General features: G+C 37.3%; 1 protein-coding gene across 1 annotated transcript; it reads right to left on the bottom strand.

Moving 5' to 3' along the window:
• Positions 1-601: 601 nt before the first annotated feature.
• On the bottom strand, positions 602-1,779 carry LOC102027963 (tigger transposable element-derived protein 1-like). Its single transcript, XM_005400387.2, has 2 exons — positions 912-1,779; positions 602-664 (listed from the first exon to the last, which is right to left on the bottom strand). Exons 1-2 carry the CDS (start codon positions 1,356-1,358, stop codon positions 602-604), a joined length of 510 nt encoding a protein of 169 aa, XP_005400444.1. The 5' UTR covers positions 1,359-1,779.
• Between the last annotated feature and the right edge of the window lie 13,514 nt (positions 1,780-15,293).

The raw sequence follows: 15,293 nt of genomic DNA, 5'->3' as shown, positions 1-15,293 counted from the left end.
AAAGTCACGTTCAGTGACACACTCTGGCCACAGTTTCCTCCAGGCAGAGTTTAAATTTCAGTATGCAACATCTTCCCAGGCTTTGTCAATAAGGTTGTTGCAGTGGAGGACATTGAAAGATTTCTTCCAGAACTCTTTCAGAGTCAATGATGTCTTTTCAATGACATTAAAACACCTTTTAGGGAAAGTTGAGGAACAGGTAGTGAAAGGTAAAGGGCTTAGTGAGGTTTCTGGCAAATCCTGACCAGAAAGAAGGAAATTATAGAAACTGCTCTCCCTGCTAGAGAGAACAATTAAGAGAAGCAGAGAGAACTGATATGCTTGGCACCAGGGCCCCAATTCATTTTTCTCTGCCTCTACTTAAGTACAAAGGAGACAAAGTGGGGAGAGGGCTATTATAGAAAACTCACTTAGTATATAAAATATATATTCACACCTAAACACACACCTACATATAAATACATATATTTATACATAGTATTATTCTCTCACTATGTTACTGCATTAAAATGAACAAGTATCCCTTCATTTAATTGCTAACTCAGCTTTGTAAGGCTCTACCATAAATTTTAGGGATAACACCTTGGTGAGACAAATGAGCTTACCAAAGAATCTGCACACGGGCAGTGGAGAGGGTCAGTGGCCAAAGCAGGAGTCTCAGCACCTAAAATAGCCAGTCAAGTTGTAACCGCTCTCAAAGGGCACAGTTCCTTCTCACCTTCAAAGAGGCTAAGAACAAAGACTCTTGAGCACTAGCTCTGGGCTCCCTACCTTACTCCAACAAGGTAGCTATCTATCTCATTTCTCTCTTCTTTCCAGTAAAGTAATTTTGTTCTCCTTTTAAACTTATATCTCTATTTTTTTATTGGTACCAAGTTTATGAATCCTGGATAAATAAAATCTACTCTCACCAGACACAACAAGCTGGTGAAGAGCGCCTTCATGTACAGCTTCTTCAAATTGCAGATCCCTTGCTGGTTCATTGGCTGGAGAAGAGGTGTTGTGCTGCAGGGGAGGAAATTGACCTTTATGAAGTCACACTCACTGTCCTTATCACCCACCAAGGCTGGAGGCTGTGCCGGGGCACTGTCCATCAAAAGAAGGTACCTTGCAGGCACGTGGTTGTCAGAAAGATATTTCTTAACGGGAGGTGCCAACACCTTGCGCAGCCATCCCATGAACAATTGCCTTATGACCCGAGCTTTTGCATTGGCCCTCCACAGGACAGGCAGCCTGGCCTTGCTCATGTTCTGTTCCTTGAATTCAGGAGGGGTCTGGGAATGGTACACCAGTAATGGCTTAATCTTCAGATCGGCACTTGTGTTCACACACAACAAAAGGGTCAATCTGTCACTCATTGTGCTAGGGCAGTGCCCTTTCCTCCTGAGGGACAGAAGATCTGTTCAGCATCTTCTTCCAGAAGAGCCCTGTTTCACTGCAGCTGAACACTTGTGGAGAGACAGATCCTTCTGCCTTCATGAATTTACAAATTCTTTTTTGTGGGCTTTGCAGTGGCCTTGTCAGAACTGGAAGCCTCACCATGTCTTATCACACTGTGGATGCCACTTCTCTTGTGGAATTTATCAAACTGCCTTCTACTGGCTCTAAATTCATCACTTGTTCTGCTTGTAGAGGGGTCTCCTTGCTGTAAACCACACTGCAATTTCCCAGCTTTTTCACTGTCCTAGCTTCACTAACACTATCACCTGCCAGCTGTTTCTCATTTAACCACACTAACAAAAGTTTTTCCACCTCTTCCAGAACTTGTGTCCTCTGTGTGGGTAAAACTGTTACTCTTTCTACCACATCAGCTCTTTTCATGACATCTTTAGTCTTCAAAATAGTCAAGATTATTGACTTCACCACCTTGTACTCAGACCAGATCAGTCACAACATGTCCATGCTTTTCTACACTTCCTTTCTTCAATGCAATGGTGTTTTCTTCAAAATCTTCTTACCATTCTTGCTCTGCACTTTCTTGCTATGGTCATTATTGCTCTGCACATTGTTACCACCTTCGTTACCATCTCCACTTTCTTTTTACCACTATGTTTCCTTCGGAGCCATGCTGGATTTAATAATGTACAGTACTATATGTGCTAAAAACCACACAAAAAAGCTTCATAGCAAGTGCATGCAGGTCTGTCTGCAACCACAATCTTGATGAGAGAGAGCCATGACCACATGTCAGAGCAGGGTAGATGGTCACATTTGTATTTTTGTGGCGAAGATGGTCGAGATCATGTTTGTCACCTGATGCAGAGTTCATGAATGGAAGCAAAATTTATGGAGAACTCATGGACAGAAGCAAAATTTTTCCGAATGCTTCTGTTCACACACTGAATTGTTTGTGTACTGACATTACCATGTGGTAATTATATGCTTTTGATTACTTATAAAATGAGATTTCAATTTATAGAATGCGCTTTAACATTAAGGATGCTTATCTAGTCCAGATAAATGAACTTCTGCTAGGGTGCTGCAAATGGGATAGAGCTGAACTGGTCACACTCTCTGCCCCCCAACAAACTAAAGGCCATGCTCCTTCGTTCGTGGATTTCTTGGTTCCATAACTATATTTGTCAGTCTACCTGAGATCCCCTCACATGAAAAAAACATAGAGCTTGATGAACAAACTGAGATCATTAATTTTGCTCAGAATTATCACAGTCCTGTAAGTCATTCCTGATTCCTTCTGTGAAGCTATGAAAAGCTTACACCTCTTACTTTCATTGGACTTCAAAATAGCTCTTAAAGTTAATTATACTTAGATTCAAGGTTTTGTGCCAAACACCCAATGCCTAGCCATTAATTATCATTTTCCAAGTATTGAAAATACAGTATAAGCTGCTAAGTACATGTTAAAGCCTAGTCCTTCCCCTAAAGCTTACAGTATAAATTACAAAACTATATCAATTTAGGTTACAAACTATATGAAATTAAAACCAAGGCTAACCTTGCACCAAGTTTAAGGACCTTTCTTTAAATTTCTAAAAAGTTACTATACTTCTTCTCAGAGTTTGTTGGATTGAGGGTAGAATTTTGAACTTCTGTATTAATCTTCTAACGAAGACACTGCTTCTGTTCTAAGGAAGAACACTGAACTTAAGAAGACAATGCCCTATGACCCAGGATAGATAAATAGATAGTTAGGTAAATAGATCTCCAAAAAAAATGAAGTCAGCATACAAAAGTGATTCTTGCATATCCACGCAGAGTGTGACACTATGCACAATAGCTAAGACAGCCCAGATGCACGTGAACACATCAATGGACAAAGAAAATATGATATATATGTATTAAATGTACACACATGATAGAGTATAATTCAGTTCTAAAGAAGGAAGCTTTGTGTTTTACAGAAAAATGGATGGAATTGGAGGATACCATGTTAAGCAGAATAAGCCAGACACAGAAAGGCAAGTAGAAACTTGTAAAAAGTCACTCCACAAGTTAAATAAAAAAAGATTATTAGGGACTGTAAAAGGGGCCAGCAGGGTGTGTGTGTGGGGGTGGAAACAGGTTGAGTAGATATGATTGAGGCATGCCACAGGCATGCATGGAAATAGTACAGTGAATCCCATTAATTTGTACAGTTAATATGTATTAACACTAATTTCTTAATAAAGAATGTTAGAGTTGTAATACAATTTCAATTACTTTCTCATCCCAAATGATAAAATCAAACACCAACAAAAATTCTTTATTTTCACTTGGATTCCCACTAGGCATCTAAATAAACTAAAATATATCAAGCAATCTTAACAATGTTTTCAAAGACAATAGCACACTCCAAAGAGATTTTTGAAACAGACTTCATTTTTTAGAGAAGTCTGAAGCTCAGAGCAAAATTGGATACAGGGTACAGAGATTTCCTGCACAGACCTACGTGCTGCCTGCCAACATGCATAGACCCCTGTTATCAATATTCCCACCAGAACAGTACAACTGATGAACCTGCGTTGACACATTATCACCCAAACCTCAGAATTTTGTCTATTTTGAACAGAATAAAGCAAGAAATAACAATAAAACAGTTTCAAAACAGGCTAGTAGGAGAATAACAACAACATTGCATATTTTTATAATCACAGTAGTTATTCAGAATACAAGATATAAGCATGAAACATTGCCCAGAAAATTACTAGCACAAAACTTTCCCCTCAATGAACCAAGAGAAACCAGGTATATGACTATCTTAACTGTCTTGTGTATGTACATATTTTTCCTTTACCCTTCCTTCCTTTCCCTTCTCTCCCATCACAGTTTTTCTTTTCTTTTAATCAGTTCTTCCCTACTCAAAATATCTATTATACCTTTTGGATCTTGTTTACTCTTTCAGGTTCTCACACTAGGGAGACAATACGATGTTTACATGTGGGTCTGGTTTATTTCACTTAGTATGGTCTCGAGTTGCATCCATTTACCTATAAAAGTCTCAAGTTTATCTTTCTTTATGGCTGAGTAGTATTCTATTATATATATTTTTAAATGTCATCTTTTTTACCCATGCCTCAGTTGATAGGCATTTGGGTTGTTTCCAAGATTACAAATTGTGCTGCTATAAGGCTGTGGTATATATTTCTGTGGTACAATGCTGTACTACAATGTTTTTAAGTCTTCTGGCAAGATACCCAGAAGGGAAATAGCTGCGTCTAGTTTTCTGAGGAATCTCCACACTGATTTCCACAGTGGCTGCACCAGTCTACACTCCCACCAACAGTGGAGAAAGGTTCCTTTTTCCCCACTGCCCTGCCAGCATTTGTTACTGGTTGATTTCTTGATGTAAGACATTCTTTTCAGGGTGAGAAGAAATCTGTGTTGTTTTAATTTGCATCTCTCGAGTGATGCTAAAGACGTCGAACATTTTTTCAAATATTTGCTGTTTGAATTTCTTCATTTGAGAAGTGTGTATTCATTTCAGATGCCTATTTTCTGACTGGGTCTTTGAATTTGGGGAGCCTGATTTTTTCAATTCTTTACATGTTCTAGATCTAAATCCTTTGTCTGAGGGACAACTGGCTATAATTTTTTTCCACTCTGTAGGTTGTCTTTTCACTTTGTTGGTGATTTGTTGTATTTCCCATGCATTCTGGGTTTTGTTCATGAATTCTCTGTCTACACCTATTTTCTCTTCCAGTATATTTAGTGTTTCTGTTTTAATATTTAGATCTTTGTTCTATTTTGACTTTAGTTTAGTACATGGTGATGATCATGGGTCTAGTTTTAGTCTTCGGCATGTGCAAAGCCAGTTTTTCCAGCACCATTTATTAAAGAGACTATCTTTCTCCCAGTGAACATGTTTGGCTTCTTTGCTGAAGAAAAGGTGGTTTAATGTGTTTGTAGTTGCATCTGCATCTTCTATTCTGTTCCACTGATCCTCTGGTGTGTTTTTTTTTTTTTTTTTTTTGCTAATACCATGCTAATTTTTTTTATCACAGTGGTCTTGTAGTATAATTTCAGGTCAGAGATTGTGATGCCCCTTGACTTGCCTTTGTTGCCCAGAATTGCTTTTGCTATTCTAGGTCTCTTCTGGTTCCAAATGAATTTTAGGATTGTTTTCTCTAGTTCTGTGGGGTATGTTAGTGATATTTTGATTGGGATTGCATTAAATATGTATAACAGTTTTTGGAGTAGGACCATTTTCACTTAGTTGGTTCTTATCCATGAGCAAGGGATATCTTTCCATTTTCTGATATCCTTTTCAATGTCCTTTTTTAGGGTACTGTAATTTTCACTGTACAGATCTTTTACATCCTTTGTTAGATTGATTCCAAAGTATTTCATTTTTTTTACATGCTATTGTGAAGAGTTTGCTTTCCTTAATTTCTCTGTGAGTTTGTTATTTGTGTATAGGAATGCTATTGATTTTTGAGTGTTGACTTTGTATCCAGCTATGCTACTGAATTTGGTTATTAAATCTATAAGTCTTTTGGTAGAGATTTGGGGGTTTCCTACGTAGTATCATGTCATCTATGAAGAATAATTTAACTTCTTCCTTTCCTATCCTTATTTCTTTTATTTCTTTCTCTTGTCTAATTGCTCTAATGTTTCCAGAACTATTTTGAAAAGGAGAGGTGATAGTGGACATCCCTGTCTTGTTCCTGATTTTAGAATGAAAGCTTTCAGTTTTTGACTATTTAGTATGATGTTACCTGTTGGTTTGTCATAGATGGCTTTTATCAGATTGAGGTAAAGACCATCTGTTCCAATTTTCTGTAGGGTTTTTATCATGAATGGATGTTAGACTTTGTCCAATGTTTTCTCTGCATCTGTTGAGATGATCATGTGATTTTTATCTTTGGTTCTGTTAATATGGTGTGTTACATTTATTGTTTTGCATATATTGAGCCATTTTGGCATCCCTGGTGTCAATCCAACTTGATCATGGTGTATAATCTTCTTGATTTGCTGCATTCTGTTTTCCAGTATTTTATTGAGCATTTTTGCATCTATATTCTTTAGGGAGATTGACTTGTAGTTTTCTTTTTTGGTTGTATTCTTCTCTGGTTTTGGAATCAGGGTGATACTTGTCTTCAGGAATGAGTTAGGGAGAATTGCTTCCCTTTCAATTTCCTTAAATAGTTTCAGCATTAGTAGCATTAGTTCTTCTCTAAATTTCTTGTAGAATTCAACTGGGAATCCATCAGGATCTGGGATTTTCTTTGTTGGTAAAGTTTTAATTACATTTTCAATTTCATTGGCTGATATTAGGTTATTTAGAATTTTTATATCTTCTTTTTTTTTAATTTTTATTTTTTGTTTTTTTTCTGGTACCAGGAATTGAATTCACAACCTTGTGCTTGCCAGGCAGGTGCTGCACCGCTGAGCTAAATCCCCAGTCCTGAATTTTTATATCTTCTTAATTTAGTTTTGGCAATTGGATTATGTCTAGGAATATGTCCATTTCTTCTCTGTTTTCCATCTTATTAGAATATAGGTTCTCATAGTAGATATTGATGTCTTCTGAATTTTTGTAGGATCTGTTGGAATTTCTCCCTTTTCATTCTTAATTGGTTGAATTTGGTTTTTCTCTCCTCTTTTTGATGAGGTTGGCTAATGGTTTATAAATTTTATTAATTCTTTTAAAGAATCAACTTTGCAATTTGTTGATTCTTTGTATTGGTTTTTAATCTCAGTTGCACTGATGCATGCTATTATCTTTATAATTTCCTCCCTTGTATGAGCTTTGGGTTTCATTTGTTCTTTTTATAAAAGTTTGAGGTTTAACATTACAACCCTCACAATTTAAACTTAAATGAGGACTCACTCTTGGGGTTGTACTTTCTGAGGGTTTTATAAAAATTTTTTTTTTTTTTTTTTTTTTTGGTTTTTCTCCGGTACCGGGAACCGAACTCACGACCTTGCGCTTGCCAGGCAGGCGCTTTTTGCCGCTGAGCTAAATCCCCAGCCCCGGGTTTTATAAAAATTGATAACGATATATATCCACCATTATATTACCAAACAGTATTTTCATTGCCCTAAAACAAACAAACAAACAAACAAAAACCCTCTGTGCTTGCCTGTTTATCCCCACCTTTCTCTATAGAAGCCCAAGTTCAGAGATGAGAGACAGAGATGGCCAGACAGTGTTCAGTTTAATTCTATTTTGCCTGGCTTCATACCTATCCTTGGCAACACTGCAACATGCTTCTAATTTAACCTTATGTATAATTAACTACTTTTTTCTTAAGTCCCCAGAGCTGATCCTTGTTATTTCCAAGCAAACATCTTAGCTATTCTTAACTCTCATACACACATGGTCATTCTGATACAGAACTGAGTTTTGTGTTTCCCTCTGCAAAGACATAAGAAAAGTACTTGCTTAAATTATTAAAATGGGATATGGGGTTAATTCCTTTTGAAACACATAAGAAACATCTCACCATAGTAAACCTTTGGCTTAACAAAGCTTTGTTGAGTCGATTTCACAGAAAGAACAAGAGTTCCTTCAAACTCTTCTAGAGTTTGTAAGTATTTTTGCCCACCATAACTTTATTTGGGATATATTTTTTAAAACACTGAATATAAAATTGTAAAAACAGATTTTTATCCTATTTTAGGAGTTCTACTGTATTATGTTTTATACAGTGAGAACACACCAAGCCTTTCCCAGGATACCACCAAAAACTTGTGTTCAAACAAGTCACACCAGGTAGTAATAGATAATGTCTACAAAGTAGTAGTTCCTTACTTATATCTTAGAAAACAAAGAAAATAGAACTTTTCTATTGGAAAAGAACCATCTGAAAATTCTGATCAGGACAAGAATTTTAGAAATCTCAAGACTTCCAGTATATTATTAACCAAACTGAAATGGAGATAGAATTATCTTCTGTTATGTTTTCAGCATCAAATGATATCAGTTAAATACCTAATAGGGCACAGCATATAAAAGGCATACAGTAAGTATTTTCAGAAGAGCAACTGAATATCATAAGATAGTCATCCATGTTTTCTGTAAGTAAGTAGAAAATAAAAGAGTCTGTCTAATGAAAATGACTTGATTTTAAAACAACCCTTTTATGAAGTATTATACAAAGAATTCGTGTGTATTGATAAAATAGAAATATGATAATATATAAGTGGACAGTCTTAATCTGTTTCAGGTTGTCATAACAAAAATCATAAACTGGGTAACTTAAAAGCCACAGATATCTCTTTCTCACAGTTTGGGGATCAGGAAGTCCATGATCCAGATGTTAGCAGATTTAGTATTTGGTGAGGATCCACTTCCTGATTGGTAGGTGGTGCTTTCCAACAGCTGTGTTTTTACATGGTTAAAAGGACAAGGAGCTCTCTGGGGCCTTTTATTAGGACACTAATCTCATTAGTGATTAGGTAATTTAATCATCTCTCAAAACCTCAGTTTCTAATACCATCTCTTAGGGGATTAAGATTTCAACATGTGAATTTTGAAGGAACACAACAGTCAGACCATAGCAGAGAGACAGTGTGAAAATATCACTTAAGAAAAATTTACTTTTTATTTTTTAAGACAGGATCTTGCAATGTGGTCACTTTGAACTAGCTACGTAGCCCAAGATGGTTTTGAATTTGTGACCCTTCTGCCTAAGCCTTTGAACTGCTAAGACTGCAGGTATGTGCTACCATGCCAGCTAAAATTTTTTATTAATAAAAGTAATTTCAGCTGGATGTGATGGAACATCCTGTAGTCTTTGTGCTCTGGGAAGCTAAGGCAGGACTCTCAAAAGTTTGAGCTCAGGATGGGTAACTTAGCAAGACCTTATCTTTTTTTTTCTTTCTTGGTACTGGGAATCAAACTCAGGACTTCGCGCTTGCCAGGCAGGTGCTGTGCCACTGAGCTATATCCCTGGCCCAAGACCTTGTCTTAAAATGAAGAATTATAAAAGGGTCGGGGATGTAATTCAGTCCCTAGTACCACACAAAAAAGGAATTTTATTACATAACATGAAGTGTTATGTTAATTTATTTAATCAACATTAAAATGTTGATTCAGTAATGATAGGAGAAAATCAAGTGAAATTGAAAAATAATTTTGCCTATTAATTTAAAGCTTGAAATGTAGGTGAACTATAGTTTTGAGGATGGTGCAGTGGAATACTGTACTTCTTCATTGCTATGGCAGACTAAATTAATATATTTTTATAGACACTATCAACAATTTCCTGCATTAAAGTTCTGAGAATTATTCCAAAAGAAAGTACACTAGGTTTTTGTCACAGTGACAAATGTCTGAGATAAATGGCTTTTATAAAAGAAAAAAAATTTATTGTGGCTTACAGTTTTAGAGGGTTCAGTCCATGGTCACTTGGGCCTATTGATTTGTGGCTGTGACAGCACAGTACAGCTTGGTGAGGGTGTATAACAGAGGAAGCCCATGTACCTCATGGTGACAGAGAAGCAAAGAGAGAGACAGGGGGAGCTTGGGACTCTAATTTCGCCTTCGATAGCAGACCTCCATTGACCTAACTTCTTTCTACTATTCCTGTAATTCCAGTACTCTGGGAGGCCAACACAGGAGGATTCCAGCTGACCTTGGCAACTAGTTACTTAATGAGACTCTGTCTCAAACAAACAAAGAGCAGGACCCGGGATATAGCTCAGTCAGTGCAAAGGCTCTAGTTTCAATTCCCAGTACCATGTGAGTGTGCACACATACACATACACACAACTTAGAATCAGTTAATAACAAGAACTCATTAAGTGAGTTACAGTATCTCATTCAATAGATAGTATGTACTTTTGTAAGAATTTGGATGTAAAAAATATGTTATTATAGAAATTGCTAATTACATAAGGTTAAGTGAAAAAGCTATAAAATTATGTTACACTATGATTAAAGACAGATACTTATCCATGTATAGAAGCCTTAGAAAGAAACTAAAAGAAGTTGGCTTGTTTGAAATGGTGTCATATATATTATTTAGAATCTAAATGTAATTCTAAGTTTATTTAGAATTAATATTTATATAATTTATGGGTAATATAAAGAAAAATAAAATGTTTTTCTGAAGAAAAAAGTGAATTTTGAAAGAAAGAACATTTAAGATTATTAAGGCTTGCTGGATATGGACAATATGGTTAGCAACTTTCTGCTTTTCTTATGGTTTTTGTGCTGGAGACAATAGAACCCAGGACCTTTGTACTGAGTTATATTCCCAGCACTTTTTACATTTATTTATGTATTTGTTTGTTTGCTTCTTTTTTTTATGAGACAAGATATCACTAAATTGATGTTTTCCAGGCTGGGTTTGAACCTATGATCCTCTTGCCCCAGCTTCCCAGAGTACAGGGATTAAGGCACGTATTACCAAATACGTGGTATTTTTGGACAAAAACTTTAAGTCCCAAAACAATACTGACACTTTCTACAACATAGAATTGAAAATAGAATTTGAAATTATTTTGGAACAGAGTAATGGATGGACAGATAGATGGATATGTGACATTTATATAGTTTTCATTAAGTATTTCTTGATGAAAATGAGATAATAAACTCTTAAATATGACATGATCTGAAATTTTAAAAATTCTTACCCCTACAAATGAATCAATTCTAGAAAGCTGTTTCAAAGTCTGGTGAAAATTCTGATGCTTCAAAGTATATTTTATACAACATTGTTCAAAAGAAGAGGAAATTATCTTGTATGATTTTAGTTATATAAAAACCTAGGAACCTGCCAGATATGATTACACAGCTATAATCTCAGCACTTGGGAAGCTAAGGCCAGAGGATTTCAATTTTGGGTCCAACCTAGAGTACCTAGTAAATTCAAGGCCGGGGCTGGGGATTTAGCTCAGCGGCAAAAAGCGCCTGCCTGGCATGCGCAAGGTCGTGAGTTCAGTTCCTGGTACCGGAGAAAAACCAACAAACAAACAAACAAAATAAAATTCAAGGCCAACCTGGACTAGGTAGTAAGACCCTGCCTCAAAAAACCCAAATAAATAAATAAAATAGAACAAAAAAATCTAGGAACTGGCAAACTTATGACAGAAAATGGTCAGTAATCACATATGATTATTGCACAGAATTAAAAATCAGATACAGACATTAAGATTTTATTTTCCTTAAACTACCTATTTGGAATGTAATGAAGCTTTTCTAAATTGTTGGGGTGGTTTTTTTGTTTGTTTTTTTGGGGGGTTTTTTTGAGACAGGGTCTTGCTATGTAATTCAGGTTGTCTTTGGACTCACTGAGGCCAAAGTGATGGGACGTTGGCCTCAAACTTGTGGCGATCCTCCTGCTTGCTGGGATTACAGATGTGTGCCACCATGCCCAGCTCTCTAAGTATATCGAGTTACCTAACCTTACTAAATTATTTTGCAAATGGTCACAAATAGCAAAATGTTCATTTAATGAGTTATGTATAATTCACAATTGGTCAGACAACATACATATCTTTAAGGCCATTGCTGCCCCTCCTCTTCAAATGATTAGGTGGATTCTTTATTTTCTAGAGTTATGTGAGGGGCTGGGGGTTTAGCTCAGCGGCAAAAGCGCCTGCCTCGCAAGCGCAAGGTCGTGAGTTCGGTTCCCGGTACCAGAGAAAAACCAAAAAAAAAAAAAATCTAGAGTTATGTGAGTCACATGAATGACTCTTACAGTAATCCAAAGAAAACAACCACCTAAGTCACACCCTGGAAATTCACGGCCAACACAAAGAATTTGGGGTCCTGCCTTCAGAAGGAATCACAGACTACCAGAGCTCACATAGTATGTCTGAATGTAAGGGGAAACTTGAACTAATATTTCTAACATTTGCATCCTCATATTTTGTATAACTGTTCTTCCAATACAAATTATTTTGGAAACTCATACTCATGTACATTTACTACAAAACAGGGGAAATTATTGATCAGGTGTGATGTAGTGAATGGAAGTACTGTAGACTACAGCATGTTCTTGATGTTTATAAAAACAGAGAGTAGGGGCTGGGAATATAGCTCAGTGGCACATGTGCCTGCCTGACAAGCACAAGGTCCTGAGTTTGATTCCCAGTACCAAACAAACAAACAAACAAAAAAAAACAGTCAAATTCTAGCTTTTACATTTCCTAAGTCTGTAACTATGAGAAAATACCCAATTTTTCTAAATTTTGATTTCTTTTTCTGTTAAAGAAGGTTAATAATACCTGCCATAAGGTTATTTTAAGGATTAGAGACTATATACACATACACACAGACATATATATGATATCTAACACAATCAACAACACTGGTTATGGTGATTAAGTATCAGGATAACTGGATACTACCAATTCTCAGTAATTGTGGTTGAATGACTTTGTTCAAATGATGGCATTTCTCTGACACTCAGATTTTTTCATTTATAAAAACATCCAAAGGGCTTGGGATGGAGCTCAGTGGTAGAGCACTTGCCTTTATCATACAGACCTGGGTTTAATCCTAGCCTGCATAAGTAAATAAGTGCATAAAAACAGCCCACATAGCCAACTGTTGATGAATGGCTTCTGAGGTTAAATTAATTTGCAAGCAGTCTCTTTTGTTGTTTCTTGCTCTCCTACATGGTTTTACTGAACCAAGCACCTCTAAACTATAGGTACTATACCAAATGGGGAAAAAGAGCATTCATTGGATACAGACTACACAAAAGGAAAAACAGAAATGGTGAGTAGCTCTAAGCACCCAAATCCTGATCTCCATCTCAGTCCCAAGGGAGAAAATTCTCCTTATCTGGCCATTCTTCTCTGGTGCAGATGAGGATGATGACCAGCTTGAAGTTTCTGACCCCATTGCAGGCTATAATTTCATGGCTTGAATTTTTAGTTGTTCATCTTGTTTTCATAAGGGAAGTCAGGATGGGACAAGTTTCAAGCATATCATTTAAACAATCAAAACGTGGCCTTACATTTGCTTGTGGTTTACCCTGTAATAATGTTCTACCCCCTGGCACCAAGACAAGGGGTGCTCTGTCCCCTCTCAGAGGGCAAGGATCAGAGCAGTTATCTTTCCCAAATTTCACTGTATTAAGATGCTGTCTTACGTAGGGAGAAGAAAAGGGCAATAGTAGAAGTAAAAATGTTTGACCAGTCTGGGCCAAACAGTACAAAACCACTGATCCACTATGTATTTTAAAGTAAAGCATGTTGCTTTCTGAACTCAGAATAGCATGGACTGTGTTTCTCTCTATAAAGAGAAAAAAGAAAATCACAAATGGGTGTGGGAAAATTCCCCCAAAGCCCATTACCTTTTTTTTCAAGGCTAACAATGACCACAAACAGAACTTTTTTCTAATTCCTAGGATTATTATAAGAATTAAATAAAATTTTTAAAAATGAGGGGTTGGGGGTATGGCTTAGTGGTACAGCATGTGTTCAGCATGCACAAGGTCCTGGGTTCCATCCTCAGCACCACACACACAGACACACATACATGAACAAAACACAAACTCTGCAGAGTACAAAATGCTACTTTATTATTAGCTCAACTATTACAAGAAAGGAACTGCTATCACTCCAGGTTTGTCTGCAGACAGCAGCAATGAAATACACAGACAGCCAGGCATATATGCCAGACAGGAAGCATGTCTGACTCTTAAATACAGACTAGATTCCCTTTCGCTGAGCTACACCTGGCACCCTGGGAGCCCCTGCCGCTTTGGTCATGAATGAGCATGCCTTGTCCAGGGCCTCTGTACTTCACCCAGTCTGGCTCCACCCTGCAGTTCTGGCCCAGGGCCAAGTCTGGGTGAACTTCCCTCTTCAGCTTGCCTGGCACTGCCTTTCCGGTATCATCAGGCGTCAAGCCAGAGTCTTAAGTTATAAACAACACAAGTGGCCCAAAATGGGACGGCTCCTTCCTTCCCTGCTAGGGCTGGGAATTTCCCTTCCCTTCCCTTTCAGTCACTCCCATTTCCACCTCTTTGCTTCTTTTTTTTTTTGCTCCAGATCCAGAATAGGGTCTGTGAGGTCAAGAAACTAAGAAAAGAGCCCAGGAGCAAATTCATTCTACTTGACTATTCCTGTGAATTAAGAACATGGGAATTTCTTAATAACAATTTACTTACAGGAAACAAAAATTCAATTAGCAGACTGACAAATACATGTCAAATGAAGGCCTAGGCCTTTTCCTGGGCCCTAAACACCCTACCTGCTTTTCATCCTTTCTTTTTTTCCCCTAATACTGAGGATGGAACCCAGGGCCTTTACATTGAGCTACACGTCCAGCCCTTTTTGATTTTTTTTACTTAGAGTCTCAATAAGTTGCTAAGTTGCCCAGGCTGGGTTTGAATTGATAATCTTCCTGCCTCAGCCTCCCAGAGTACTGGTCTTGCAGATGTGCCACCATGCCCAGTTTGCTCTTATCATTGAACACTAGTGTAGCCCCAACCTGGAGAAAAAAGGAAACTGAAAAAGGGGCAAACTTTTATTTTTCACCTATTTCTCAAAAGCGACCAAATCAACATGGTAGTGTATAAACACACATGTGTGTAGGAGTGGTATGGAGACATTGGGAGACCAGTTTTTTTCTACAGAAGACTAGAACAGTCACTTGGCTGGAAAGCACAGTGGTGACAGTAGAGGCAGACTAACTCCCACCAAAGATAGACGATAAGAGGAGCATATTCCCATCACTCCCTGCTCCTAGTTCTGGATATCCTATGGGTCAGGAGTGGCAGAGCCAGATCCTCCTGGTAGTCCATGGTCTAACACCCTTTTAATTTGGTGAAAGACAGAATTTGCAGATGCAAGATTAACAATGCAGAATAAATACAAAATAGCCATGTTGATGCACACCCTAACCAAATTATCTAAGGCCAAATATTGCTTAAAGAACAAACTGGAGA

The sequence above is a fragment of the Chinchilla lanigera genome, unplaced genomic scaffold (genome assembly GCF_000276665.1).
Source record: "Chinchilla lanigera isolate Chin_1 unplaced genomic scaffold, ChiLan1.0 scaffold00068, whole genome shotgun sequence".
Lineage (NCBI taxonomy): Eukaryota > Metazoa > Chordata > Mammalia > Rodentia > Chinchillidae > Chinchilla > Chinchilla lanigera.
The sequence above is the reverse complement of the archived record's forward strand: the minus strand, read 5'-3'. Positions and strand labels throughout refer to the sequence as shown.

What these genes read in the sequence shown, in the direction of transcription:
- LOC102027963 (XM_005400387.2), bottom strand. Translation starts at nt 1,358, where the DNA reads ATGAGTGACAGATTGACCCTTTTGTTGTGTGTGAACACAAGTGCCGAT. An exon ending in TCACCAGCTTGTTGTGTCTG is followed by an intron (nt 665 to 911) that starts GTGAGAGTAGAT and finishes TGGCTATTTTAG; the next exon opens with GTGCTGAGACTCCTGCTTTG.